The sequence below is a fragment of the Gavia stellata genome, chromosome 1 (genome assembly GCF_030936135.1).
Source record: "Gavia stellata isolate bGavSte3 chromosome 1, bGavSte3.hap2, whole genome shotgun sequence".
Taxonomy (NCBI): domain Eukaryota; kingdom Metazoa; phylum Chordata; class Aves; order Gaviiformes; family Gaviidae; genus Gavia; species Gavia stellata.
The window spans coordinates 48,207,935-48,235,711 of record NC_082594.1 but is presented as its reverse complement, the minus strand read 5'-3'; the positions used below and the strand labels follow the sequence as shown (position 1 = coordinate 48,235,711).

The 27,777-nt window shown below is 38.9% G+C and overlaps 1 protein-coding gene across 2 annotated transcripts in view; it reads right to left on the bottom strand.

Moving 5' to 3' along the window:
* Window positions 1-27,553, bottom strand: part of NDFIP2 (Nedd4 family interacting protein 2) — a 47,409-nt gene extending 19,856 nt beyond the window's left edge. The window contains exons 1-5 of one of the 2 annotated variants that reach the window (XM_059818535.1): window positions 27,487-27,553; window positions 8,952-9,108; window positions 7,328-7,455; window positions 3,349-3,408; window positions 98-185 (exon numbers count right to left, since the gene is read on the bottom strand). In XM_059818535.1, the coding sequence (XP_059674518.1) occupies window positions 98-185; window positions 3,349-3,408; window positions 7,328-7,455; window positions 8,952-9,108; window positions 27,487-27,522 (469 nt within the window). In that variant the 5' untranslated portion in view covers window positions 27,523-27,553. The remainder of the gene's footprint in view (window positions 1-97; window positions 186-3,348; window positions 3,409-7,327; window positions 7,456-8,951; window positions 9,109-27,486) is intronic. The other variant, XM_059818542.1, reaches the window with a different exon arrangement.
* Window positions 27,554-27,777: the final 224 nt, after the last annotated feature.

The window sequence follows — 27,777 nt, the reverse complement described above, 5'->3', positions numbered from 1 at the left end:
ACATTAATGCAGTTTATCACAGCTAGCTTTTATATTCCATAGAAAAAAGGTACAATTAAGATATACCTCAGTAGGTCTGGGATACAAGATAACTTACTGAAAAATGCCAACATGAAGATGCCATCATTGCCCACTCTAAGCTGATCTGCATCACTGAAATCATCCCGTGGTGGATACTCTTCTTCCTGGATTTACAGGTTAGTGATAATTTAGTGAAAAGTTTATTTTAGAGTAACTATCTGTAGGATTAAAGTATTAATTATGTTTCTAAAGCTAGAAGAAAATTGACATTTCTGTAACACGTCCACATCAAGGAAGTTTAAAAGGAAAATAATTCATATCTATAAAACAACTCTTATTTGTTGCTTATATTCACAGAGTCCAAATTTAACTGAAAAGTTTCTGTAGAAGATACATACATACTGCCTATTCATCTTAAATGAAGCTAGAAATTATTTCAGATGAGTACTTTGACAATCAAAAGCAACAGAAATATCTTTTTTTACTGTAACTATCTTGATATGCAGCCAAGCTACTAAATATTTTTTGGAAAAATCACTGCATAGTATGTTCTGTTTTTTTCCTGCCAGAAAAGTCTTTTAATGCTTCACAAAACATAAAATAAAGTTTTAGAATAAGGTTAGTATCTTAAAATAAATTGCTGATGCAACAGCACTGCACTAACCAATCTGACCCACCGCCAAACATAAGCAAAGCAAAGCAAACTTCTGGGGACACCAGAGGGCGCGAGCACATTAGAAGTGTTTAAAAGTCTTCTAAACTCAGAAAGCACAGTACTTTAAGTCAAACAAAAGTAAGCAGAGATGTCAGTCAAAACAATCCAACGATTTCTCCCATCGCATCAAAAGACTAGACCTTAAGATACTGGAAGTATGAGTTTGTTTTGTTTCTCAGTACTTGATTTTCAACAGAACTTGGCAGATCTTACCTATGCAGTTCTGTGCATAGTAAAACACCGCTGCAACTGCAGACTGAGAAACATAAAAGTTTTCATGATGACAGCACTTACTAAAGACAGCCTGATGAAAACCAGTTAAACACACCATTTTTGTACTCAAATGAGTAACATCAAAACAATGCAGAGTGATATAAGTTAAATAATGCTGTCAGTAGCAGCAATTACACGGTCTAAGCATAAGCATGAGTAACATTCTTTTCTTATTTTTTCTCCAATTAATCATAATGTATTAGAATTGAGATAAGGAATGACCTATGAAAACATGAAATCAAGGGAGATTTACATAGCTGTTTCACCCACAGCAAACACTACTGAAGTAATACACTTCTGATTTTAACATACTATTCATTCACTGTAACAAATGTTACTTTGTATAATAAGTTCATAACTAAAAGGGCATTAAACAATCACAGTGATCTAAAGCTGTCATGTGATTGACATGTTCACCTTTGTCAACACAGCAAAATAATTTACCAGGGTATAGCAATTAAGGTTAAAAATATGCTAGAACGAACTGTACCAGCTCAAGGCAGCCAGCTTTACTCTTCATAACGTGGCCATGAAATTCCAGCTGCGCTATTTCATTTCAGATTGATTAACCAGGACTCTGTATCAAATAAATTACTTTAAAAACACTGCTATTCACATAGACAATCCTAAGGAAAGCACAAAAAGCTAGCTGAACAACAATCTTAAGGGGCTGTAATTCAACTCCACATAACTTCAGATGTCCCTAAATGGTCATCTTAAGTGACTATGAAAGCATTAGTTTATTCAGCTCAACTTTGCTGCAGCTACAAGACTGATGGGGGGGGAAAGAAAGGAAGGGCTGAAAACGCACTTAAAGAGCTACATCTGAATGTGCTTATCTCTGAAAAGTATGCCACAGAAGTTCTTTTTTCACGTGAGGACAACAAAAAATATTTTCAATTTTAATTTCAGAAGGTCTATAAAACCCCCTATAAAATAATTTTTGGACTTTTTTTTAAACTGTTTGCTAACTACTGTACTTCATACTGGCATTTCCAAACCAATTAGTGAATTAGGCTCTATGCAAAATGTTGCTTCAGAAAAAGAAAATTTTGCTCAACTAAACAAGTTTAGCAGGTTTCTCTATATGCACAGACTTCTCTAAGGCTTACATGTGTGAGAACATAGGTCAATATATAACGCAGGGACATGAGAGCAGACCTTTGCAAGTAAGCACTGTTGCAATAAGCGTGAACAAGTTGCAGTTTATCACACTCCATGTCAAAAGGGAATTATATTAAACCAAGTTCTATTCACTGTCTCCAAAAACTGGAATATGAAAATTATCAGAACATTTAAGAAATTAAATAGTTTCCTGCACTTAAATCATGTTCAGCCTGTATCACATCATTTAGTATTATGTGGTTTTATGATCAGTCCTGTAGATGGAAGACACTAATTGGCCAGTGCTCAAGCTCCACTAATATCAGCTGTCTTTTATAGTGCTCTCATTTGATCTACTTGGTGTCAACTGCCCCAATCTTTCTTCAAAATATAATTGTTTGCCACTATTCATTGAGGAATGAAAGGGACAATGCAGAATGACTGTCCTTTCTGCTGATGCTTGACATAACTAAACATGATTTCATAATAATACTTCTATTAGATATGAACATTTTTATCAATAAGTGTAATTACATATTTTATTTATATAGATATTTTTTCTTTTTAATGAGAATAATGTCATATAACAACACACACAAATCCATAAAATATATAATTCTGTTTCCGTATCTCATACTGATTTTTGACAAATTTAGCCATGTTAAGGATCATGGAAAATATGTTGAGATCTGTATAAACAGAAAACTTACTGTTCCGATAACCAAAGAAACAGCTAAACAGCAAAATATATTATCAACATAAATCGCATGTCACACGGAGTAATTTCTCTAAACACAAGGAAATCAAAATGGCACACAGCATCTATTGAAGTCGAAGCTATTAACGTCTCTGAAACTACAGTGCTCTCTGTAGCATTCTGCTGCAAAAAGAGGACTGTTTTTACCCCCAGTGCTTCGTAACTTCTTTCAAATTGAAACCCAGCATGGCGTACAGTGAGACAACCACCTTTAACCAAGTAGAGAACCTGAGTTTTCAGGAACTCCTTGGATAACTAAACTGATATAGCTCTTTGCAACGCAGTGGATTTACAGATAAAAACTTCGGAGGAAAGGGTCAAATTACTTAATAAAACCCAGAAATGATACCTTCAGCATACAAAACAATACGGAGAAGTTAATGGTGGGGGGAAAAAGGCACAATGAACCCCAGAAGCATTTGTTTGCCTGCGGGAAAATTCACAGTTAAAGTCTAAACTAGAGAGAACTATACCATACCTCTGGACGACTGAGGAATATTTCATCAAACAGACTCCTAGACTCCCTAAACTGGGCGTGCTAAGCATGTAAAAACAGAAAAACATAAGACAAATGCAACTGAAAAGCATTAAGTAAAAGCCATTCATTGCAACATACAAACAAGTCATTTAACTGTTAGCAATATTTTTGCCCATTTAAATTAACCTTTCAAAACTGACCCTGAGAATTTGAAAAGGAAAACATCAAAAGCCAGGGTAACTAATGCTATCACTACTGACGACATAGGGCTGCTAACGATTTCTTTGATACATTGAGCTATCTGGGAGCATTTGAAAGAAATATATGTTCAAGCACAATGTATTCTTGTAAGACAAACTACACAAAGGACTACAAAAACAAGTACTAAAAGTTTCAGTACATTTTTTTAGATTGTTCGTACAATCCGTGGATGCAGGGCCTATGATGAATGAAGTCTTTGATCACATTAATGTCTTTTGTAAGATCGCTACCTCATTCGGAAAAAAAAGCATGAAAGTTATTTAGTGAACGCGCTGCCTCTTTATACCATTTCCCTCTTTTCTGCTCAATAAGTAGGTTTGTAGCCTTCTTTACTGAACTTTGGACTACACTATGAAACAATTATCAGCTTCATGTATCACTCAAGGTAACATAAGGACATTTAACTGTTCCCAACTGTTCACATTATTGTAGCGAAGAGGCAATATATCCTCATTTTACATGGAAGAAACTAGAGACATGGATCATAGCAGAGTTCACATTCATAAGAGCCCTAATTTCATAAGGCTGAAAATAAAAACTGAAAAAAACTACATGTTATATTGTTTGTGTATGTTTTGCAAAGTGTGTAATATACAAGTCAGATACTGCCCACAGCTGTCACTGCTTGTGATCTCCAAGACAGTGAAAGTGGGAAAACAATTAACTACGAACCAGCAGTGCAAAGCTTAAGTCACTTATCTGTTCTTCCATGGGTATTCAGAGCTAAGGATCAAAATCCTTCCCCTCAAGATAGCAAACCACCACTCTAACCATAGCATGACCTTTTTTTCCTATTCCAGTCATCTGCCAGATTAAAACAGTCTTATTACACAGTCTTAGTCCACCCCAGTGTAAGTCCATCAGAGGTACTAAATAAGGCAGGGATTTTGTGGCCGTGTCACATGGCAAGGTAATTAAAATGGCAGTAATTAAAACTGTGCTGGCACATAATTTTAATATCATCTACAATACTGGAACTCAACTTCAGCATTGCCTAGTTTTCCCCAAATCTCAATTTTGCAACCTTAATACTGTTTCTTTAATATAGCTTGTGACTGTGCATGCATGCGCTTTAAAAAAAAAAAAAAAGGAAAAAAAAGCACAGAAGCAAACTGAGCAGAAATTCTATCAAACTTGGTATCTTTAGCAGTCAGCAGGACTGTGGCTTTTAGGTACACTGAGTAGACTTCTGATACTAACTTAGTACCACTCTATGTCTACAACTTTTTAGCCAATCTCTGCTTTGGGGGAATGATGGTGTATTCCTACTGATTTTTCATAAGCAAGTGAAAGTCTTGTGGTGTCAGCACCTAGTTCTTGAATGTCAAGCTCTACTGCATGTTTTGGAAAAGCAGACTACGCAAAAGTTCATTTATCACTTTATCACCATATCTTACTCTCCTACCTCTTAACTCCAGATTCCTTCTCCCTCCCTACTCCTCACACACCAGCTTCAGCACCTTTCCCAGTACCACATTTTGTCCCCATTTGGGTTCCTTTCTCCACCAATCCGTTTATCCTTCTCCCTCCTGTTTCTCATTTAAATCGCTGTGTACTTGCTCGATACCACTGCTCTCCACTCACCCTTGCCTTTTCTCATTTTGACTTAGACCCGTCCACTCTGATCCCTGCCCATGTTCACTCTGAGCCAGTTAGTTACCTCCTTGCCCACCAAAACCAGACTTCTCTTCTTACAACATATAAGCTTCAGGGGCTCAGAGTCGTTGCCCTTCTTCCCTCCACGTATCATTGATGCCCTTGCAGTTGAATCAAGTGGCTTTCCCTTTCCCTTCTAACCAAAGACCAAGAATAATAAAACTGCTTCAGGGCACACCAGAAATTCCTATTTCTCAGTTCCAGTGTTTTCCCCAGAAGCAGTCAAGGGCAGTCATAAGGTGTATCTACTTTTAGTCCCATAACCCTAGTCTGATACAGAACATTTGAGAATGTTCTCTTGAGACAGTACACCTGCTGTCTCATCCCCTTCAGAGCTATGAGCAGTCTAAACTTGTTCAGGCAACACAAACTCCACACATCTACTAAACGGAAAGCTGTATGTATCAACTGTGGAAACTCATTTTCAAAAACTTGTAATTTGGCCAAAACCAGGCAGGTTTTCTAAGGAAGGGCAAAAGACATTTCTCACACAGTGACCTGAACATGTGAGAAGGACAGTTCTCCAAAATAAAAAAAGCTTAAGACAACAAGGAAAAAAATACTGTTTGGGGTTTGGGTTTTTTTTGCTTAGCTTTATTCTTGAAATTGGCTGAACCCTAGCCGGAGGTTTTCCCTGTGAAATTCAGGTCAAGGAAGATTGGTTGTATGTCTGAAACTTTCACCCCATAGGGTTCTAGACATACAAAGTTAAAAGCAACAAGAATTTTGCAAGAGATTTGCACATGTCCTGTCTGAAGTGTCACAGGACTGGTAATGGTAGCCTAAAAGTTAAGGTTTGGGTTGCCAATGTTCCAAGTAAGTTTAAAGGTTTATAATTTCAGATTGAGGGTTTCATGCAGACCAATATTTCAGCAAGAGTTTTACTTATTTGACAAGCAGTAAGGACAGACTACATAGAATCCATGCTCCTGTTAAAGCAGTTAAAAGGTTACAACTGGAGATCATCACCTCATAGCAAGTAACATTCAAATGTCCCTGGTTCCCTACTGCATTTAGTAAAACAGGATTGTTAACACCTTCACAATGGCGATGTTGCAGAAATGCACTTTAACTTCAGCTGTGCATACCCTAAAGTGAGTGTTGTGCACTGTGATTACCGCACAGTGGTCAAGAAAGGAACAGCCTCCAACTGAGTGAGCAGAATTTTTCTTCCAGTCACAAGCACACTGCAGTCAGTAAGATTTTAAACCCATCTCAAATGCAATCACATTTGAGCTCAAGGTGGAGATTTTTAGTGAGAGCACTGGAAGCCTAATTTGGGTATAGTATATTATGACCAATACTACCAAACAGCAGAACTTCTACATTCCAAAACTTGGGATTAAAAAAAAGGAAGAACTTTGCTTACAAAACTGACATTTAACACTAATTGCAGATATCAATTTTCCATTTTGAAGACTGTATTCTTTACAATGTTAATTCTTACAAAACTCTAAGTACTGTGTATATACCTATTACTTAATTTACTGTTTACCATAACTTGTGGTGTGGGTTTTTTTGTTTGTTTTAAGTACTTGGAACATTTCTTTGAACTTCAGTATTAAAGTTTTCATGGAGCAAACACCAGTGACTTTTTAAAACTTTGTTTTAAAAAAAGATCTACATTATTTGGGGTTTTGCCCCTTCCAGACTATTGGAATTCTCCTTCCTCTCTAAGGTCTACTTTGTTCATGAATTCTTTTTTTTTTTTTACCATCTGAAACACTAAATATCAGCAATAACTCTACGAAGTGACCTTAGTAGTGGATACCTAATTAATAGATAACAAAATACTGGATAAACTATTAAAACAGGGCAAAATTTGGCTTTTAAAGCTGTTTAGACAGCAGTGATGCCTCAGAAAAGAGTGAACATGATACACTTTTCATAGTACTTTACAACTTACGCTAGCTATACAAAACCTAAGCATCAAAAATATTTAAATCACCATCCCACCATTATTTTAATAAACAGGCCATAATATGGGCCCAATTGTTAGAAATAATTAGATTAGCCTAACATGTTTCACAAAATTGAAATAAAGCAGAACTGTATCACTTACTCGTTGGGCAACTTCTGCTGCAGCAGCTGCCATTGCCGCAGCTTTGGCCTTCTCTGCTTCATCGTAAGTAGGAAGAGAGGTAGCTACACTGTATGGAGGCGGTACAGGGTAAAATTCATTGTGTGTTTCTGTTCAAAATAGAGAGGTTATGCATTTTTAAGCCAGAAAAATATCAAGAATAAATTTTACATGCACATAACTGTTGAGCTTGAAAGTGCATTTTTTTTTCAACAGAGGCTGAAATTGATGATGTTTGTACTTCAAGTTCTTATAAGCTTTTTAAAAAAACTATTTTTAGAAAATAAAATAGTGAACAGCTTGACGGTGCTTTTAGCTGCTACTCAAGGCAGAAACCTTCACCTAGATGCTGCAAGGTGCCAATAAATTTATGAAAAGTCATATTTGCTGAGTTACATCCTAGGCATTCCAACCAAAGGCTTTTTACCAAATCATACAAAAGACATGCACAGAAACATCCTAAAAAAAGCTTTTGATTATTAACATCAGTTACTTAAGTCCAGTAATAATCATCCTGTATTTTTATTAGCACGGCCTTGTTCCTAACTCCAGTTGTTCTATGAAAATCAGTTTTTCCAAGATTTCAGTTTCACCACATTCTTTTAAAAATGTTCCTTCTATCAAAATGGACCACAGACTTCATTCTTACATATTGAAATAGTAAAGCATCATCATATAGAATAGAATTATTAACAAAATGAATAAAATTTGTTTAAAATACACCCTGAGCTTCCTCCTACAGCCAGCAGTAGTTTTTAAAAAGATTGCTTACGTGGTAAAGGTTTGTCAGCACAGGTCACATGGTAAAAAGATTTGTCAGCACACCACCACAAAGATGTTATATATAGGGATAATTCTACACACCTATGTGTTATTTTTGCACATGCTGTCTCAAAGAACAGGGACAGGAAATTGCTCCTTTAAACAACATTAAAAAATTAGGTTGGAGATTACTTCTAAAATACTTTCTGGCACATGGGAGATGCAAATCCAAGCAACTTTGCTTAAACAGGGACTTCAGTGTTGCCTGCTGTTAAGTCTCCCATACCCCAAAGAAAAGTCACAACCTCATATGAAAGGGAGCAGTGAATAAATGGAGAAAAAGACCCCTGTTACTCATTTTCCACATGAAATTTTATCAAGAGCCTTTAAAGCAAAATGAATCTTTTCAAGGCAATATTTTCACCAAACAACAGCACACACTTAAGAAGTTTGAGTTTTGACAAATCAGTGCTTTGCTGGTTTTTTGTTTTTGTGTTGTTTTGTTTTATAAAGAGGCAATGAAAATTGTTAACGAGGTCTAATAACGGAGCACTACTCAAAGATGTAGATTAAATGCGGAACTGAACTACATGCAGACTTAAATGAAACCTATTACACTAATTAATGAACATCCATTTAATCTAGTAATTTGGAACAATCAGCATAATTCAGAAGTGTGCTTCTTCTGAACAAACCAGGCAACGGGCTGTGCATGAAAGCATAGCTTTTTACTGAAATTGTGTGCGTAGGGGAAAAAAAAAAATACCGCAGCATCGTACCACTTTGAACCAAGTGCTGATTCACACACACTCCTCCCTGATGAGCTGTTATGTAAGAAAAATACCTGAGGCTGCAGCTGCTTCTACAGCTATGCTACAGTAAGGTGGAGGGGAAGTATCTGCTTCAGATAAGGCTGCTGTCTGGGGAGTCTGCGTAGTCTCTGTAGACGTGGAAGGCTGCTCAGCTGCTGAAGACTCTGGGGGGTCATCCTCATTGTGAAGCTTAGAAGAAAAACACACAAATTTCAGACTCATTTAGGGAATACTTTCCGTGACAACCTAGTACTTGCAGAACCATCTTCAAAGAGAGGGAAGATTACTCTTCAAGAAAACCAAAAATTTACAAAAAACAGCATGCGACTACGTTAAGTAGTTCAGTTAAATGCTTTTAAGCAAACAGTTAAAGATAATCTTAACTGCCTTCCACCCACCCCCCCACCCCAAATGGATTCCTTCTCATCAGTGATGTTCACAGAGTCTTAAAAATCTGTTTTTTGAAATGTTTACTATATGGGAAAATGCTGACCAGAAAATACTTTCTATTATATGAATATTTTAACAGCATTACACTTTTTTCCCCTTAAATGCATTTATAAAATGTATTAACCCATTTTAAAACAGAACAGGTGAGCAACACTATCTTTTATTGTATTAATCTAGAAGAAATAAAAAGTAAGACACATTTCTACTTCTAGAACTGGGAATTTTATACTCTTGCATTTTTTCAGAGAGCTTCTCCACTCAAATTCTGAGACTTTTCAAAAACATTCTGCTTTGCTTTACAATCTGGAAAGAATCTTTTCCCTACAAAACTTTAAGTTGCTGGTTTGTCTGGTTGTTTAAAATGCCGTTTTAAAAGGACAAGTCCAGTTAAGCATACACAGAAATAAGAATTTGGATAAGCAAGAATGTTGATTAAAACTGTGGAATTCGGATCCAGCAACTAAAATCTTTTCTTAGAGAACGTATTTTTGATTATTTTTGCTAACTTGATAGTGTTTAGAATATGAAACAAACTTTAAGAAAAAAGAGTACTAGCATTAAACAAAAAAGTGCTAGCTCCCGCTAGTATAAATGACAAGATAAGATGCGCAGAAGGCAACTACTGAAGCACCGTATTTTCTGGGTTTTAAATAAGATTAGTAAATTGAACATATCTGAAAAAAAGAATTCTGTAACTTCAAATTGGTGGTTTCTATGAACACCCTACAGAAAAATATTATTTTAATTTCAATAACAAAAGTATTAAGAATACAACTACATTAATTTCATATTAGGCAAAGTACAATCAGATTATTAGAAAAAGCACATTCTGAGAAGAAAGAACGCCAAATTCCTTGTTAAGTAGTGTAATATTCACACCAAAATTGCTTTATATCCAGAGTATATCAAAGTTCACAGAATGGTTGAGGTTGGAAGGGAGTTCTGGAGATCATCTGGTCCAACCCCGCTGCTCAAGTAGGGCCACCTACAGCAGGTTGCCCAGGACCATGTCCAGACGGCTTTTGAGTATCTCCAAGGATGGAGACTCTACAACCTCCTTGGGCAACCTGTGCCAGTACTCATTTACCCTCACATTAAAAATAATTTAAAAAAAAAAGGAAAAAGAAGTGTGTTTCCTGATGTTCAGAGGGAATCTAGGAACCTCCTGTGTTTCTGTGTGTGCCCATTGTCTCTGGTCCTGTCACTGGGCACCACTGAAAAGAGTCTGGCTCCATATTTTTGCAGCCTCCCTTCAGGTATTTATATACACTGATGAGATCCCCCCCAAAGCCTTCTCTTCTCCAGGCTGAACAGTCTCAGCTCTCTCAGCCTGTCCTCATATGTGAGATGCTCCAGGCTCTTCATCACCTTGGTGGCTCTTATTTGGACTCTCTCCAGTACGTTCATGTCTCTCCCGCACCGGGGAGCCCAGACCTGGGCACAGCGCTCTGGCCTCACCAATGCTGAGCAGAAGAGAAGGGTCAGCTCCCTGGACCTAATGTCAATGCTTTGCCTAGTGCAGTCCAAGACACCATTAGCCTTCTCTGTGGCAAGGGCACACTGCTGGCTCATGTTCAAGTTCTGCAGGTTACAAATTCAGTAACGGCGTATCAGGTCGTTTAATGGCTAATCAGTGATCCAGAAGTAGTAATCTGAGAAATAGTTATAGCCATTTACAGTAGTTAAGGCCAAAGAAAACAAACCCACTTCAAAATAACCTAATATATTTAGGAATACAGAAAGCAAGTGAGAAGACAAAACACTCAATTCTAAAAAGGTCGAGCAGGTCAGAAAAACAGCCTGAGAGCTAAAAATGTTATGGTTCTAAACTAAGTACAATCATTCACAAGAAAAATCCAGTACTACAATGGATATAGCTAAAATAAAACCATTTTTAAATAAAACTGTTATTTGATTAGCAGTGAGACAAATAACAGAACACTATTGGCATACTTTTATACTAATGGCTGATACACCCACCCTCATTTGAGGCGGGAGGGTGTAGTTCTGACTACCCCACCACAACAACCTGGTCTACGAGCAGGGGAAGAAGTAAAGCATAGTTAATGGATTTCTGTCTGTTACCTCCATTCTTCCTCTCCTTTTGCCCTCCACTTCAATCACTGCAACTTTTTTCCCTAGCAAGCCATAGTATGTGCCACCACTATCCTGAAGACACACAAAGATTGTGTCTCATGCAGCTTAAAAACCCACTTTGCCATTACCGAGGAAATTAATTTTGTATCTTCTACATGTTTTCTTGAAAGTTACTTTTCCCCAAATTATGTGTAATTTAATAACAGTTACAAACAATGGAGGTAACATGAGGATGGCAGAAGAACATGCACATGAGACTTCTTGCCTTCAAAGATCGAGTTAACAAGTCATTCAATTGTTATAGCAACTGCAATTAGGAAACAGAAAAATTCCATCCTAAGGGCTCCATACAAAAGAGTCCCGTTATGCCCTTTAGTGCATTCAAAAAGTCTTTATTTTGTAGGACTCATATCCAGGGACCAAGCATTTCTATTTATCCTGTCTTCTATTAAACAGACCTTTCAGAAGTTCTGAAAGGCATCAAGGTTATCCTGATGCAGCAACTTAAAGAAAAATCATAAGACTCCTTACAGAATAATCCACTTCTTGTGATTTTTATGATGGGGTAAGCAGCTTGAGTGTTTACAGCTAGAATAACAAACACAAGTTGTTCCATGAACAGAAACCAGCTTTTGTTAGTTCTCGTTCAAGTGTCCTGTCCTAGCCTTTCCCCAAGGCAGTAAAACTTCAGCTCCTCTCAGGGGACTCCACTGGGGTAAAAACCAAAACAAAACGGTAAAAACCCACAACTGCAGCAGAACTTGCCCCAGCAAGCTGGACATTTTGCCCATGCCATCAGGGTAGACAGTCTTGTAGCGACTCTGCCTTGTCTTCACAGTGCACTGATTCTCCTCTGTGGAGCCACCAGTTTGCTTGAAACCAGCAGGAACCTGACTACCTTTGAACCTCCCCCTTCCCGTTTAATTTTGGCTTATGCTGGCTGGTAAATTTAGAAGTTATTTTTGGAGGCAGGGGAAGAAGAGGCCTGACACTCTACATAGGTTTCATTGCCATAGAAACCAAGCTAAAAACACCCAGAAAGGAACAGAAAACGTCTGTTTCAAGGCATTACTTACGCTATGCACTTCAATGTTACCTGACAGCATTTAACACTAAAAGTATAGAAACCGTATCGAAGGTTTTTTTTCCAATAGTAAGATTATTTTGCCCACTTTTTTAATTAAAGGACTAAGGAGAACTCAGAGTTCATCATCCCAGCCCCTCCCAAGCCCCCAGTGAACCGTTATATGGTAGTAAGCAATACAGCTGCTTTTGTCAAAATGATGGTTAAAACAATTGCCAGGACTTATTAAACAACAGACAACTGTAAATTAGTACCTTCCCCTGCCCCCAACCCTCACATTTTAAAAGCAGGACACAAAGACATTTTTTTCCTTCACATCTTAGTCTGTATACAGGGTATGTGGGTGACTACATGGAGCTTTACAATTAAAAAAAAAGGAATACTTTGTATAAACAGTTTAATATGTCTAATAACAATTAATTCAATCCCTGCTTTCACAGCCCTCGAACTGCAGTACATTACAGGCTCAAAAGTCATGATGCACATATTGTCAAGATATATCTATGTTAGAACACTTAAAATTCAGAAGTTCAGTCGAGGAGCGATGGCTTTTCTGCCACCAATGACTGAAAATCTCATGGTAACTACTAAAGAGCGTACAGTACAGGAAAAAACATTTGTTTCCTTCGTATGATTTTTACCCTATACTATCTTCAGTTTTTTGCCCAGAAAAGCTCTATAAAACAATGATTCACTATTTCATTTCAGAAGTTGTTAATGTCAGACCTTTCAGCACAAAAATATTGTGGAAAATACAGCTACCTTCTTTTTTTTTTAATAAATAATTTCTTTAAAGAAGTACTGCATCTCCTCCTGTAATTTATTTCCTTAAGTCTGTTATTTTGTTTGTGTAATTACTTCCAGAATAATCAGATGCAATGCCTGAAATCAGCTGACACCCTACAAAGAACATGAATCACAAGAAAGTGCTTAGCACAGAAGCCTTTACTGAGGGGACCGATGCAGATGCTTTTACTCTTTAGGTTTTCAAAATAAAAACTTCAACTGGGAGGAAGGTCTCATTCTCTACATAACACTTTTCGTTTACATGCAGATAGTAATTTTGTCTGACCCACATAAGCCTGCCTGCCTGGATAAACAGAGCTTGCTTTATTTGTGATAAACTGACTGATTGTACAAGAGTGGCAATATAGGCAAGTTATTAAAGTATGCCAAATTTCAAAAAAAATCAGGGGAAAAGGATATAATAAGATGTCTTATGTCACCTGTACCATACATACATGAGATTAGAACGATGTTTTCTGATAAAGTGCATTAAAGTAGCACCCGCTACCTCTAGTCATAGTATAACACACAAAGAGCACTCACTATTTCTGTTACCTGATTTTACGCACATTTCAAAAGCTGCTGTTTTCCCAATTCATAAAATATGACTTACAGAAATCAGTACATTATAAAATTATCGCAACATAATTAACTTCAACAGCTACACTGCAAGCATTTTAAAAGAACTTCTTTATAAACATACACTACTTTCATGCTATTTATATCATTTCTTTAGTGTAGAATAAAATTATGCAGAAGATACTTCCATACAGGGGAAAAAAACCAAATACCTGGTCAGATTGCTTTTCCTGTTTCCTTCTATACCTTTATCCCCAGCTCACCTTGACAAAGCCTGACTTCTAGGTAAGCTTTCGGGTAAGTTTTAGTAGTGATGGTTCCGCCTGGAGCACCACAGAGCTTCACAGCATTCTCACTAGCAATTGTAAATTACGAGCACTTTTAACGTGTCCTCCTTTCTAGCCTTTCAAATTATATTACATTTTTGAAGAAGTTCGGCTCTTCCGCTTTTGACCTCACACTGACCAGTTCATGGGTTGTTTCAAACTGCATTAAAACAAATACAATGCATAGAAACTGCTTTAAGTGTGGAGACAACTAAGTAGATGATGCAAGTTCAACCTTTGTATGCAAACCAGTCAGTTGGTACACTTCCTCCACAAAAAGCAATGCTCTTAGCAACAGAGGTTCATCATCTTCACTTTGTAGAAGTTAATGCTTTGGTCTTCTAGAGTCAGTTTTTCAGATTATGCCAAAAGGTCAACCAAAAATACACACTTACTTACTGCAGCTTCTAGTGCTGGAGGGAAGGGCATGAAAGACTCATCTCAAGATTCCCTGTGCAGTGCACAAGTAGTATTCCAACATTTCAGCATTAGACATCTTCCATACTGGTACACAGGTACTTATACCACAGAAATTCTACTGTAGTAAATCTGAGAGGTATAACCAACAGTAGGTTAAAAAGAAAACTGCTATCATCTTCACTAAGCTTTCAGGGAGCTTCTCACCTCTCCGTGTTACACCTGCTATTTTCATTTGCTGAAAAATTTGAAGGCCATTTACACCCGTAGTGATTTGTAAATCTGTACTAAACTGTTCCCTACAAATGAGGCTTAAAAGCAGAATTCTCTACCTACATAAAAATAATTGCACTTGAACAAATACAGGCTGTGTATTAAATGCTTGTTTTGTAACCACATTTTGCATTTTTTTAGCTTTAGTAGACTAAAAATAGGTTTCTTCATCTGTAAATAGCAAAATTATAATCTTGGGATTTTTGAGGGAAAAACCAAAAGGAAATCCTGAAAAAAAATTTAATTCTGAACCTGCTATAAAAATACTTCATGTTGGAGACAGCTTTGACCTCTGTTTACCCATCTCTATTGTTTCTGAATGATAGACACCTAACAGTCTCAACAGCTGACGCTATCGACTATTACTTTTTTATTTTTAGAAAAACCAATAAAACTATACCATTAACCCATAAACGCCATTCAAGCGCTAAGATCAATCAGCCCTAATTTAGGTCGACTAGTAGCCACTGAACAATCAAAACTAAAACCTATGATCTGTAATTACACTTAGATAAGAATTATGAGTGGAACAGAGAAAGAAATTCTTCTGCAAAATAAATGTTTTAATTTTCTTATTTATCAGGGAAATAAGAAAAACCATATCCACAATGGCCTTTGAAAGAAATACTTCACAATTTTGTAAAATATTTGAATTCTTGAGGAAAAAACCCAACCAAACCACACTGTATTTTAACTTACTAGCCTTCACATCAGTATCAGTTTTTCTCTTCTACCAATAAAGTAGTTTACAACAACATCATGCCTTTTTCTTCAAATTCCTGTTGTAACACCAACCTACCATAAACGCGTGCAGCCCAGAGAGTAGGAAGGCAGCTCTTTGTGGTTCAGCACCAAACGCACTCTCTCCTGAAACCCAGTCCTGAGCACAGCCACAACACTCCAGAGAAACATCATCCTCTAGAGACTGGGGAGCCTTCAGATTAAAAAATACTTTACTAAAGTACTAAGAAATTAAGCTTATAAGGCACTTCAATACATTCCAGTAAATCACAAAAGTCCAGCAACTTTCAGCTACTTTTTGCTTTTATGTATTTAAAATAAAGAAATCAAATTCGATCAGAATTCCCAACTGCACAGAACAGATCCACATAATTTTTTTTTCCCCACCATCCCATCACTCAGCAAGCATCAGCTATCACATACCCAGATCTAGCAACAGCCCTTCATGACAGTGGAGTGTTGTTTTTTTTTTTTTCCCTTGATGCATCTCTGCAGAAAGTTTTCAACAGCAGTCAATATGTTAGAAGGTCAAAGGTGTAAAATCTGCACTAGAAGCGGGAAAGCAGAACAGAAGTCCATTGCTGCCATTCCACAGCTGTGTAGAAATACCAAGCATGTCTGCTAAATAAGGATTAGGTACCATGGAAACCCACAACCTCTGGAGGCAAACTTCTACCAAAAAGAATCCGAAAAGAGATATACTGAATGTTTGCTGAAAAATGTGTTGCAACAGAACGGCTTTTCTGCCAAAGTGAGACTCCTCATGTAAAAATAAAGTGATCCATAGCAAGTGAAAGTGGTTTACATGCACTTCACTTAAGTGACAGTTACATCATTTTAGTCATTGACATACAACATTTCAGTTGCTCTTTCATTTTTCGTGGATTATAATCCAGATTTAAACAACAATTAATTACACATTTAACAGCACAACATACATATTTGCATTCATTCCCTATGGCTTCCAAGGCATCTATTCCTTCCCATCCCCCACATTAACAGCAAAAGTAGAGCTACTAGTAAAGGACAGTAACATACCATGTGTCAATATGAGAACTCTTTTAGAACAGTAAATATCCTGAGACTAACACTACTAGAAGTGTAGTGTTATCCTTTAAAATATATCCATTTCTCTCCACTTATTTTTTTAGCTTTCTTCTCTACTAAAGAATTATCCAGAAACATTTCTGAATACTGGAATTTTGGTATGATCCAAACAGATACATTCTTCATATTTATTGCAAAATTATAAATCGGGCATAGTTTCCAAGAGTTTTTCCTATTGCATCATCATAGGAATTAATCGTGAAATCTGCCAACAAAAACCTGATGTCTCTAATACTAATAAAGACTACGGCTGGGACCAACATTTTTCAAAACTTCAAGCATGAGTATAAAAAAATATTTGTAGAAAAAAAAGTTGGTAAAAGCTTCCTCTAAAGCTTGTACACAATCAGGTATTGCAACTCTGATCTACTCCAGAACTTAGAAGTTACTGAAAAGACTACCATGTACCATGTAGCCTTGCTTGTCAAATGGTAACTCAAGAACAGCTTCAGGAACTGGTTTAAATTCTATAAACAAAGTACAACATGAGGGTCTCCTCCTGGAATGCTTTCTAGTCAGAAGGAAGAGACCCATTAATAAAACAGAAGTATGTTACTGAGACCAGCAGTCAGTCTAAGGAAGTGTTCCGTCTCCAACACAATCATCAGGAGATACATGGACAGCACATGAGCCTTAGTCACTTATTTGCCATCCATTTTCCTCAGACTTCTCTGACATTCACAGCTGTTATATTATGGCTGGTAAAGTGCACATCTCTGCCTATTCCATTTACATCTGTTATGGATTTGATGTGCGTGAATTTGTGTTCCTGCATCTGCTAGTACTATCGGCCTCAATGATCTTGCGTATTAACACACTGCTTATGTTCGCTTCTCCTTGTGTATTTTCTTTTCTGTGATTTAAACCAAACTTCAGCGAGTGCTCTCCAGTTTTATACTGCACAATTTGGTGAACAACAGCTCTGCAACTGCTTTATCCACTGCCTTGGTGACTTTGTAAGCACTGATCACTGCCAACTGCCACCACCCATTTCTGACGCTACTTTTAAGAAGTCTGCTTCCCTTTGCCTTCTGTAACTCCCCCAGGCTCCTCTTGTGAGACCCCAAAACTGCGTACAGTACCCAACATGCGGGCAGCTCCCAGGTTTCATACAATGATGCCTCCTGTTCATTCTCACTATCTTCCCTCATGATGGACAATGTTTCATCAGGATTTGTTGGCAGCTGCCACTAACCAACAGCTTCAGCAAACCATCCGTGACAAGCTCCAAGAATTGCAAGTCAAAAGGTCGTGTCTTTACTTAGCCAGCAGCTTTACAGAATCAGTACAGAAAGTAGATCCCGATCACTCTGAAGTTGCACAGAACATACGAAACGTGTAAACTGTAAAAGCAGAGGGAATAGGAAAGCCTGTGAAATTAGGAAATGGACAGGGCTGTCAGCAAGAGCAAACTCAATACTCAACAGTTAGTTCCAGCTTCCATTTTAGCCTACATTCATCTGTGCTGAAAAATTCAATGTTGATTGAAAAAGCTGACTATTTCTCCAAATATATTATGCATGTTTCACTTAAAGGGCCAAGTACAGTAGGAAGGCTCACACACAAAGCTTCCTAATGAAGACAATGCAGGAGAATGCTAAAAATGGCAAATTCATTTTACAAGGGGAAGGATAAAGAAAAAGAGGAGTTTCTTCCTGGAGAAGTAACATCATAACTGAACTGCAGAAGGAGCATACAGTTTCACCTTAAGTCCCTGATTTGAGAGAAGTAGGAAAAAAGGACCCCCAGTTTGTGTCTCCTATATCACAGGTAAGTAAGTGTCCTTGAAAATTCTGCAGAAAAACTCTAAGAAAAACTTCAAACGTCTCAACTTTATTGACAACACAGAAATTCTATTGCTTGTGTATTTGAATAAAGCTAGTCAAGCAGAACAGTTTCCTACTCAACAGTACAGAGTAGCCCAAAATGAAATAATGAATTAAATAAAATATAAATCAGAGGGTATTATTAATCAATAAAAGCAAACACTCTATTCTTATTAGCAGGTCAATCGTGCCTGACTTTTTCAGCATAACTCATTTTCTTAGTAACTGGAAATGGAGTACTCGAGCTCCTCAATTTAGAGAGATAATACAGACAGAAATTTCAACAGCTTAAAAAACCCACACACATACAAAATACCAGCTGAACACATTTTTTGTGCATTGCACGCAGAAGAATAGGCTCTACTGAAAAGATTATCTTTCTGATTTATGGTCTTCTTTCTCTTCCACCCACTATGGGACTCACAGCTTTAATAAAGTTTAGTAGCAAAGACAAACACAACTCACACAACAGCAATGAACATTAAAGGCCCTTTCTTTAAAGAATGCATGTTTATATCTCAACAGCTAGTATCAAGTTTTTTCAACCCTACCGTTAGGGCTAAAGAGTGCTGACTAAGCATTTTAAAGCAAACCTACAAAATATGTGGCCCAAAGGACCATTCTCTGGACCTCTCAGTTGCTAGACAGGTGATGCACACATCTGGAAGCAGGGACTTTCCAGCAGGTTGTTTGATTATAAGGCAGCTAACAAAAACAAAACAACAAAAGAAAGCAGTGGTTGAGGAAGCTCAGCTCTTCGGAGGAGAGTAAAGATGACCAAACTAGTGCTACCTCTAAACCATAGGGAGTATTTAAAAAAAAAAAAAAGTAGCAGATATTGAGGTATGTGAGAAAGGAACACAGGCCACACCGCTCACCATCAGCGTGGCCCAGCACTGTAGGACTTCAGAGGCTTGCTTGTTTGTTCGAATTATGCACTCTCATTCTAGAATTTGGAACAGGTTTTTAAGAGTAAACAGCTTACACAATTCTTTTTTCTAATCATTTATTTATGCATTTAATGCAAGTCAATTTTGTGACCGCAATCCAGAGTTTTAACTTAAGAGTCTTACAGCTTCATTACATTCCTTAAAAATACCTTAAGTACTGTTTCCCTTAAATTCCAAAATATGACAATTGATTCAAAGTACCACGATCAAAATGGACAAATGGCCTCAGTATCACCCAGGACTCTTATCCCCATTGTCTCTTGCTTTACCAAAGGCATCACTCACTCCTCAAAGATGACAAGTGTTAACTACACCAACCATTATCAAAGCAATGCTTAAACATGAACTTGGGCTACTTTAAAAAAAAAAAACAAAAGAACCTTATTTTCTGCAACAAGGAGATAACTGATACTGTAAGCATCCTCTTGTCAATAACCTTTCCTCAAGGCTGCTCTACATAACCTTTTCAGATTAATCAGGGAAAAGCAAAAAAAGGTCAACAATTCAAGCTACATACACATCTTTACCAAGGACATGATACTGACCTCTCCTACAACAATAATCAGTCAACATTAACAGGATTACTATCAAAAAGTTAAATACTGTGCAAAGCTAAAATGGACAAACTATGTTTGTGAATATGTTAAGCTACCATACAATAGCTGGAGACCAAAATTTTTCCTCAATTTTTTTTACTGGAAAGCCACGATTTACAAGAAGGAAGATGACAAATCTCTGCCAAGCACTTTGAACAGTAACTCAAGAAAAATGGGATTACAAACAGAAATAAAAGTAATATAGATGTTATTGACCAGATTTTGTGTCTACACCACTCAAAGTTTGGAGGCTTGTTTTCTAAATTGTTCTGTCCATTCCAAACACAGCTGGAGGAGGCACAGCCAGGGATGGGGTTGGGGGGGTGACTCAATATCTAATTGATATTTTGGCTGTAAAGTGATTGAGGAGTAAGTTAGACTGTATCAGGTTTAGGCTAATTTTAGCCTACAATAATGGAAACAATGCTTAAGTGGAATAAACAGTTAAATGTTAAAATGGAAATATATTTTCCACTTTCACTGTAAATCTCAAAGCCGTAAGGCATCCACATCCTGACATGTGCTGTGAGCCCCAGCTGTGCAAGTCTGAAACGACTTCAGCACAAAACAGAAGCAGTTAGTCATTTTCATTAAAACACACAGCTGGCAAAGGGGGTGCCCATTTTACTAAAATCAGCTAGCTGTGACAGTACTGGTCCAGGAAGTGGGAGACCTAAGCCTGAGGCAGCTCAAACCCACAGCCTTGGCTGTGCAATAGTTCAGTTTCGGTAGGAAGAGCTGGCAGTGCCTCTCCGACCTAACAAGTTGCCAATTATTCATTCTTTTTTTACTCACAATCTCTTAGGATTACTTTTCTTTTCCATTTGAAAACGGCTTGCCTAATGTGGGTGTACTGGTAGACGTCCATTTGTTCAATCCCTTTTCCAAAGTAACTGAAGTCTAGAAGGAGGTTTGAGGCTATGAAACTCAACACAACATTCGAATCTATGTGACTGTAAAAGAAGCACTGAGGTCTCACAAAGTTAGGTGTGACGACATTACCAGTTGCCACATCTTCCTCGTTTTGTCAGCACTGTCACTGGGAAGAAAGTTTCAAAATAAGCCTAGAATTAGCCATTTGTCAAAAGTACCTCATTTTCCCCACCTAGAAGACTGCTACTAACATTTTGTATTAACATAGCGCTTGATTTCTGAGGTTATCCTGATGTGGTTCCTACCACATTTTTCAGATACGAACAAGCTGAGAGAGTGCTTAGTTTCTCTTTTTTAAAGCAGCATGAAAAGAACATCTAGCTTGGCCACATCACAGCTGACTTCTGCTAAGAACCCTGCTATTTGAAGGCATTTTACTCCTGTTACTGAAATTCTGCCTTTTTAATAGGATTAGAAGACTTACTAGATGTGGCATGTAGGCATGTCACAGCCTGAAGCTGTCTTTTTACATTAAGTGACTCAGTGTCACCGCACAGATCAGGTACATCTTTCTTCTGGCTTTGTGCGTGTTTCAAGAACCTAAAAATCCCACAGTTTCACAAGATAGGCTCAGTCACGCCAACAGCTTGCTGCCACCAGAAAGGACAGTCCTGTTCCTACCCTCTCCTCCTGCACTACCCTCAGGCAGACTCAACCTTAAATTTTGGCCCAACAAGACCGTTGGAGAAAAACCCAAGTGGAGCAACCCAGGTACGTTTTGCTGGTTTTTACTACTCACTTTATTTTGTTCAATACAGTAAAACTGGTGCGCTACATTACTAAAACAATTTGTGTGCAAACCACCTTATGTCCCTCTGTGCCCGGGCCAGAAAGAAACTGCCCACACGCCACAACCTGTGCCCACATAAAGAACCAGAAAGCTATTGTAACCGCTGTTACTCCTGCTGTACCAGTGAGCCAGCATTTCTTCCTGTGAATCAGGTGCAGAACTGGGTGTTTTATCAAAAGAGAGATACAAAAACCAGACAGTGATGGCAACACACAGTTAGACCACCCTGCTTTAAATTTACAAAGGGGAACAGACAGAAAGGATTGTACCTGCCTGGCACCTCATCACCTTGACTTGGGAGGAACACACAACGAGATTTGAGGTTTAGTTCCTTGTTCGTGTGAAACATGAAAGTGAAAAAATGTAAAATTTATTACTTTTTAAGCATTAACTGCATCACTACTGTACCTGCAAACATACCTCAACATTTATAATTTTTCTTCTTCATTTGTGGCAAGATTCTTCATAAAAAATAGGGAAAAGCATTTCTAAAAATATTAAAGCTATTCTTTCAAGAAAAAAACCACTATGTTTAATAGACAAATTTGTCACAGGTGAAAATGTTACAGAAATAAGTTCAAAATTTAAAATGTTTATTATTAAATTCCAAAAAACAATTAAGATGCAAGGACAGCCCATTCTTGAAAAGTATCATTTACCTCATTTCAGAAGATCCTCATTTGCCCTTCTAGACTATTAAAGGTCTATGCTGGGTGTTTCATGTGCAAAAAGCCAGTGCACTGAAAAATTTTATCTTCGATGATTAAGATCACTAAAAATATCAGCATAACTGTCACAGGCAAGCAACAGTAAAGCTTATCACTTAATACATCTTTACTCAGTATTTTTCAGTATTATAAACATAGTCCCCTAGATGCAGTATTTTATCTTCCAGTTATGACATCACCACCAGATCTGTGGAAAGCAACAGAATTTCCCTAACGTAAGCTAGCTCAATCTGTTCAGTAACACCAATTACATAAGAGTTCTCCAACGACAATAAATACTATAGAAAATATGCTGGATACAAGCTAGGGGTCTTATATCAAAGGTGTAGAATAAACAGTATTTGGGTTTTTATTTGCAAATCACTATTAGGCTCAGTCCCATGAAAAGAAAGGAAGGAGGAAGAGGTTTTTCTTTGTGCACATTTCCTGTGTACGTGGACTTTCATGTGTTTGAGACCTACAAAGACAACTTGACTTTGATTAAGGCTTTTAACCAGATAACATTGTGAGACTAAAGAGTCAATGACAATGGAGTTAAGAGGTACAGAAAATTAAGCCTTATCTGAGATAGCTGTATAACTATTCACAACACATACCATTATGCAAGCAAATGGATTGGAAGTGTTAACAAGGGCAATTTTCATCTCTTAACCCTGTTTCTAAAAAGCACACACAACTTAAATTCATGCAAGATTCACACACCTTTTAAAAATCACAATTTCTTTATCCCTGTATAGTACTGTACAATAGCAGGCTGCCGTCTCAGAGTTTTGCATCACACATCACTTACAAACCCCACGAAACCCAGGTGCTACAGTGGCACAGCAAGTTCAGTGACAGCTAAAGTGACATCCGCGTGGACTGCTGCCTTTGGCTCCATCTGTCCCAGTTTGCTACCTACCCATTTTACCACTTACCTATCTAGCTCTGACCACCTCCTAAGACAAAGACTGACAACTACCTGACCCCAGATTGATAACCCAAAGCTTTAATCAAGACAGACTGGTGGGAGCAGTGAATTGATTATAATTTTTAAGCAGTTCAGCATGTAAGTCCTGCAGGCTTCAATGGGATTTCTGTGCCTAAATCACTCATATGCATGTGAAGTCTTCCCTCATGACTTGGTTATCTGGAAAATCACATTTCACAGAAAAAAAAAGGCAATCTTGAGCTTTAATACTTAGTTGCTCACCCCAGTTTTATGCACTGCAGAAAACGGATGTATTTCTTTTTCTTTGTTTCAGTATAGATTCACAAAGCATCATTCAAATCACTTTTTCTGCAAACAAGCTGGACTAGGAGCAGACATTGCAGACAAGATAGTAATGCACAAATTAAGGTCAGATGACAAAGAGCTGGAAGATAAAAAGAATCAGGACGACAATCACTGAAGAATTTTTATTATAATTTTCCTGAAGTTGATGCCTCAGTCCCCTTATCCAACAATAAGCAGAACAGGGGAAGAAAAAGCAAAAAATACAACAATAAGGAAATGACACAACTGAACTGACTACACCTGTAATGAATGTAAAATTTAAGACACGTATACCAACAGGATTGCAGCATGCAAGTGAGTAAGGGAAAAAAAGGAAGTAAAGCAAGACAACAAAGGTTGGCTAATTTACTTCTGATGTCATATTCCTGCAGGGAAGCATGACAAATTCTTACCCATCAATTAGTTGTCTTTTTGCCCTGTGAAGAGAGGACAAAAAAGGAGGGGCAGAAAGCAATACAAATCACACATGCCCGCAGCAGTTACGTAATGCTGATGTACTGCCCACTCTTTGCTCACAACACTTACTTTGCTGCAATTCCAAGTACCAGCTTTTTAACAGTTGCCTGGTTTGAACACTTTTAAATTGTTTTTTAAATAAAACACAGACACACAAGAAAGAATAAGATGCAGAACGAAGCTTTAGTGCTATTTCTGACAGAGATAAAAAACAAGAGAAGCTGAGGGTTAGCTTTATGATCAGACATTTTCTGTTTCGTAAGAAGTCATAAAACTGGCTTGCTGTGCTACAGCTCAAAACTAAATTGCTTGCCATTCTCAGTGCCTTTTAGTTTAACATACTTGAAGAAACCACAAATAAAAAGAGGCAGCAGTGAGATAGCTCCTTCAACTTCACTGAAGTGCTGCTGTCACTGCCAGGAACAGAAATGTAAGTCAGTAATTCTTTCAATAATAATAGTTGTCTATAATTCTTTCTATTTAGAAGAGAACTTGCCCTTAATAGAGCAAACTAGATCAGTTAGAAGTAAAGGCAGAATGGGTACAATTGAAAAAAAAAGTGTTTGCTAATATTCATGAAGGGGGGGAAAAAAAAAGCCCCCATACAGTGAACACAGCAGAACTGGTCAGGTTTCATAAGCTTAGCACTAGGGAGTGGGACATTCACAAAACTAATGCAGTATTAGCCATGTTAGGTCGCATTTCTCGTCTATATTTCATCCTTAAAAATTAGGACATAACCACAAAATCTGCAATAACTTATTGCTTACTACCTATCATAACTATTATGTAAGCAAATACATCATAACACTTAAGAACACATGCTTGAATAATCAGGTGCTAATTAAGTATATCTGCAATTGCCTTGTTCATTCTCTGACCCAACACAGTAAGTAAATAACACTACAAAAACCTCAATGTCTATCAGTCACGTGTAATTGAGAGAAGATAAAACAACATGCTCTTTCCTATGGAACAGTAATCAGTAAGGTTGTATTTTAAACTCTGGAGTACATCAGAGATTAAGATAGCACTTTCATTGTGACTTACAACAAATTCAGTAGAACTTAGTATGTAATTGCGAAGGCTTCAGAGAACACTTCTGTAACAAAATTCAGTGACACAAATTGACCACAAAATTCAACGTACACAGGGAACTGACTAGGCCAACTCCTGCTGTCAAATATTAAGATTAGCCCTTTTGGAAGGCTGCACCAAAGAGCGTTTACCCAAAGTTGGGCACCAGCACCATCACTGGAAGCTCCTAATCAAATGTAACACAAAAATATTACGGCAGCAAATTATTTCTTCGTTCCACCTTACCACGTTTTTTTCTACTCCTTTGAGTAATGGAATTAAAATTTCCCTTATATTTGTCTGAACTTTAATAGCATATACTTCTAAGGCCTTTTAAAACATACCCAGGTTACTTCAGGCCTCAGGGAGTGTTTGCAGGATCTTCAGAAAACGCTCTGCCAGCATTTTCATTCTCCATTTCAAAGAAGAAAGAATTACTTTAGGACTTCTGCTGATTTCAAGTTATGATAGCGTGGTGCAGGAAAAGAAGCGTGCTGGAAAGCACTGACCTGTAAAGCACTTGGCGACCCACTACCATCCTAAAGGCATACATCACTCCTAAGAAGTCGCAGGGTGCTAGGTCTGTTTTGTCAGCTATATGACAATCCCAATCGTCCAAGAGCATACAGAAATTTCCCACGCTGTAAGACTATCAAAATAAATATTCCAAACTATTACAAGGGGTTTTGTATTACTTTTTTTAGACCATAACCTAGGAAAAATCTGAATACAAGTATCAGCATTTAGTTCTGCATATACACAGAAGTAAATGGGATTACTTCTGTGGACACTATTTTCACTGCTCAAGCTGTAAAATACAAACAGTAAGATAAATAATTCAGAATTTAGCTAGAAGATTGTAGTAGAAATTTGAATTACAGACAGTAGCAAAGATTTCAGACCTCTATAGTACAACCTTACATACGCAGCAAAGCTATTAAGTACAAGGAACTGAAGGATAAAATTGAAAATTTTGAGAACTACTGCACCTAAGTAATTTTTGCAACAAATAATCAGAAAAGCTTATGTATTTTTATTATAATTGACATTAAGCCAATGACTGCGAGAAACAAGCAGTACAATCAACTCGGGCAGGAGGAAAATCTTGGCATCCTGAATGATTATTGCTGTAGTGAAGTTTGGGAAGTAAAGATGGGACATTTAAATTGGAGTCAGTGAACTGAAAAGTGCTGAAGACTGAGCTTTACTAAGCGAAGTGTGTGTGTGCGCGTTTGTGCGTGTACACACACACACCCACAGACACACACACACAGACACACAGACTTACTGAAGGTCGGTCGTCAGTGTTTTACAGTCCCCTGCATCTAACCTCCAGTAAACCCGCGTACACGTGTGTGTGTGTATACACACACCGGCTTAAGATGACACACACATACACGCATTACACCCTATCCCTGTGCCAGACAGCTACGAACTAGTACAAAGAAGAAGGTTTTAGAGCAGAAACGCCGCTTCACTCCCAGACGCGCACTAACCGGGGATAACTAAGCCTACCTCCGCAGCGAGGCAGGCGTGAACCGCTGTCCTGCCCCAACCGCGCTCTCCGCAGAGGCCCACCGCCCCTCCACCGGCGGGGGACGCGCTCGGGAACACCCACCGCCCTCGCCGGGCGCCGCCGCCCCCAGACCGGGACCAACCGCCGAAGGGAAGCCGGCGGGAGGGGAAGGGGGGCGGGCAAAGGCGGTTTCCCGTGCAGGCCGGCAGCGCGGCCGAGGCCGGCCAGCCCCCACCTCAGAGGCCGGGCCCCGGCGCCGCCGGGGTGGGTGGGGGGGCAGCTCCCGCCGCGGCCGTGCCGCCCGGGCAAGGCCCGGCTGTCAGAGCCCCGCCGCCGCCGGGGCAGGGGAGGGGACGGGGCCGCGCTCGGGCCCGTACCGGCGCTGGACAAACGCCAGGAGGTCTCTGCCAGACCCCCGCGCCTGGGAGCCGAGAACCGGGGGGGGGTGTGGAGCAGGAGGGGGGGAAGGGCGCCCCGGCCGCCCCCGCCCCGCCGCGCCGCCCCGACCCGGGGAGGCGGGGAGAGGCGAGCGGGGCTGAGCTGGGGCCGCCGCACTCACCACTCGGTAGCGGCTGGCGGGCTGGTGGTGATCCATCCTGGCCGCCCGCGGACACGCACAGACGCGGCCGCAGCTCCTCCGACGGGCCCCGCGTCCCTCGGCCCTTCCCCCGCCCGCTCGACCCGAGCCCCTGCCGCCGCCCCGGCCCTCCCCCGCTGCGGCCGCCCCCCGCCCACCCCGGCGGCGGAGCCGGCCCAGGCACCGCCCTCCCCGCGCACCGCCCCCGCCAGGGGTGGGGCCAGCAGAGCCACGGCGGCGGGGCGGGGCGGGGGGAGTCACCGCCCCCCCCGT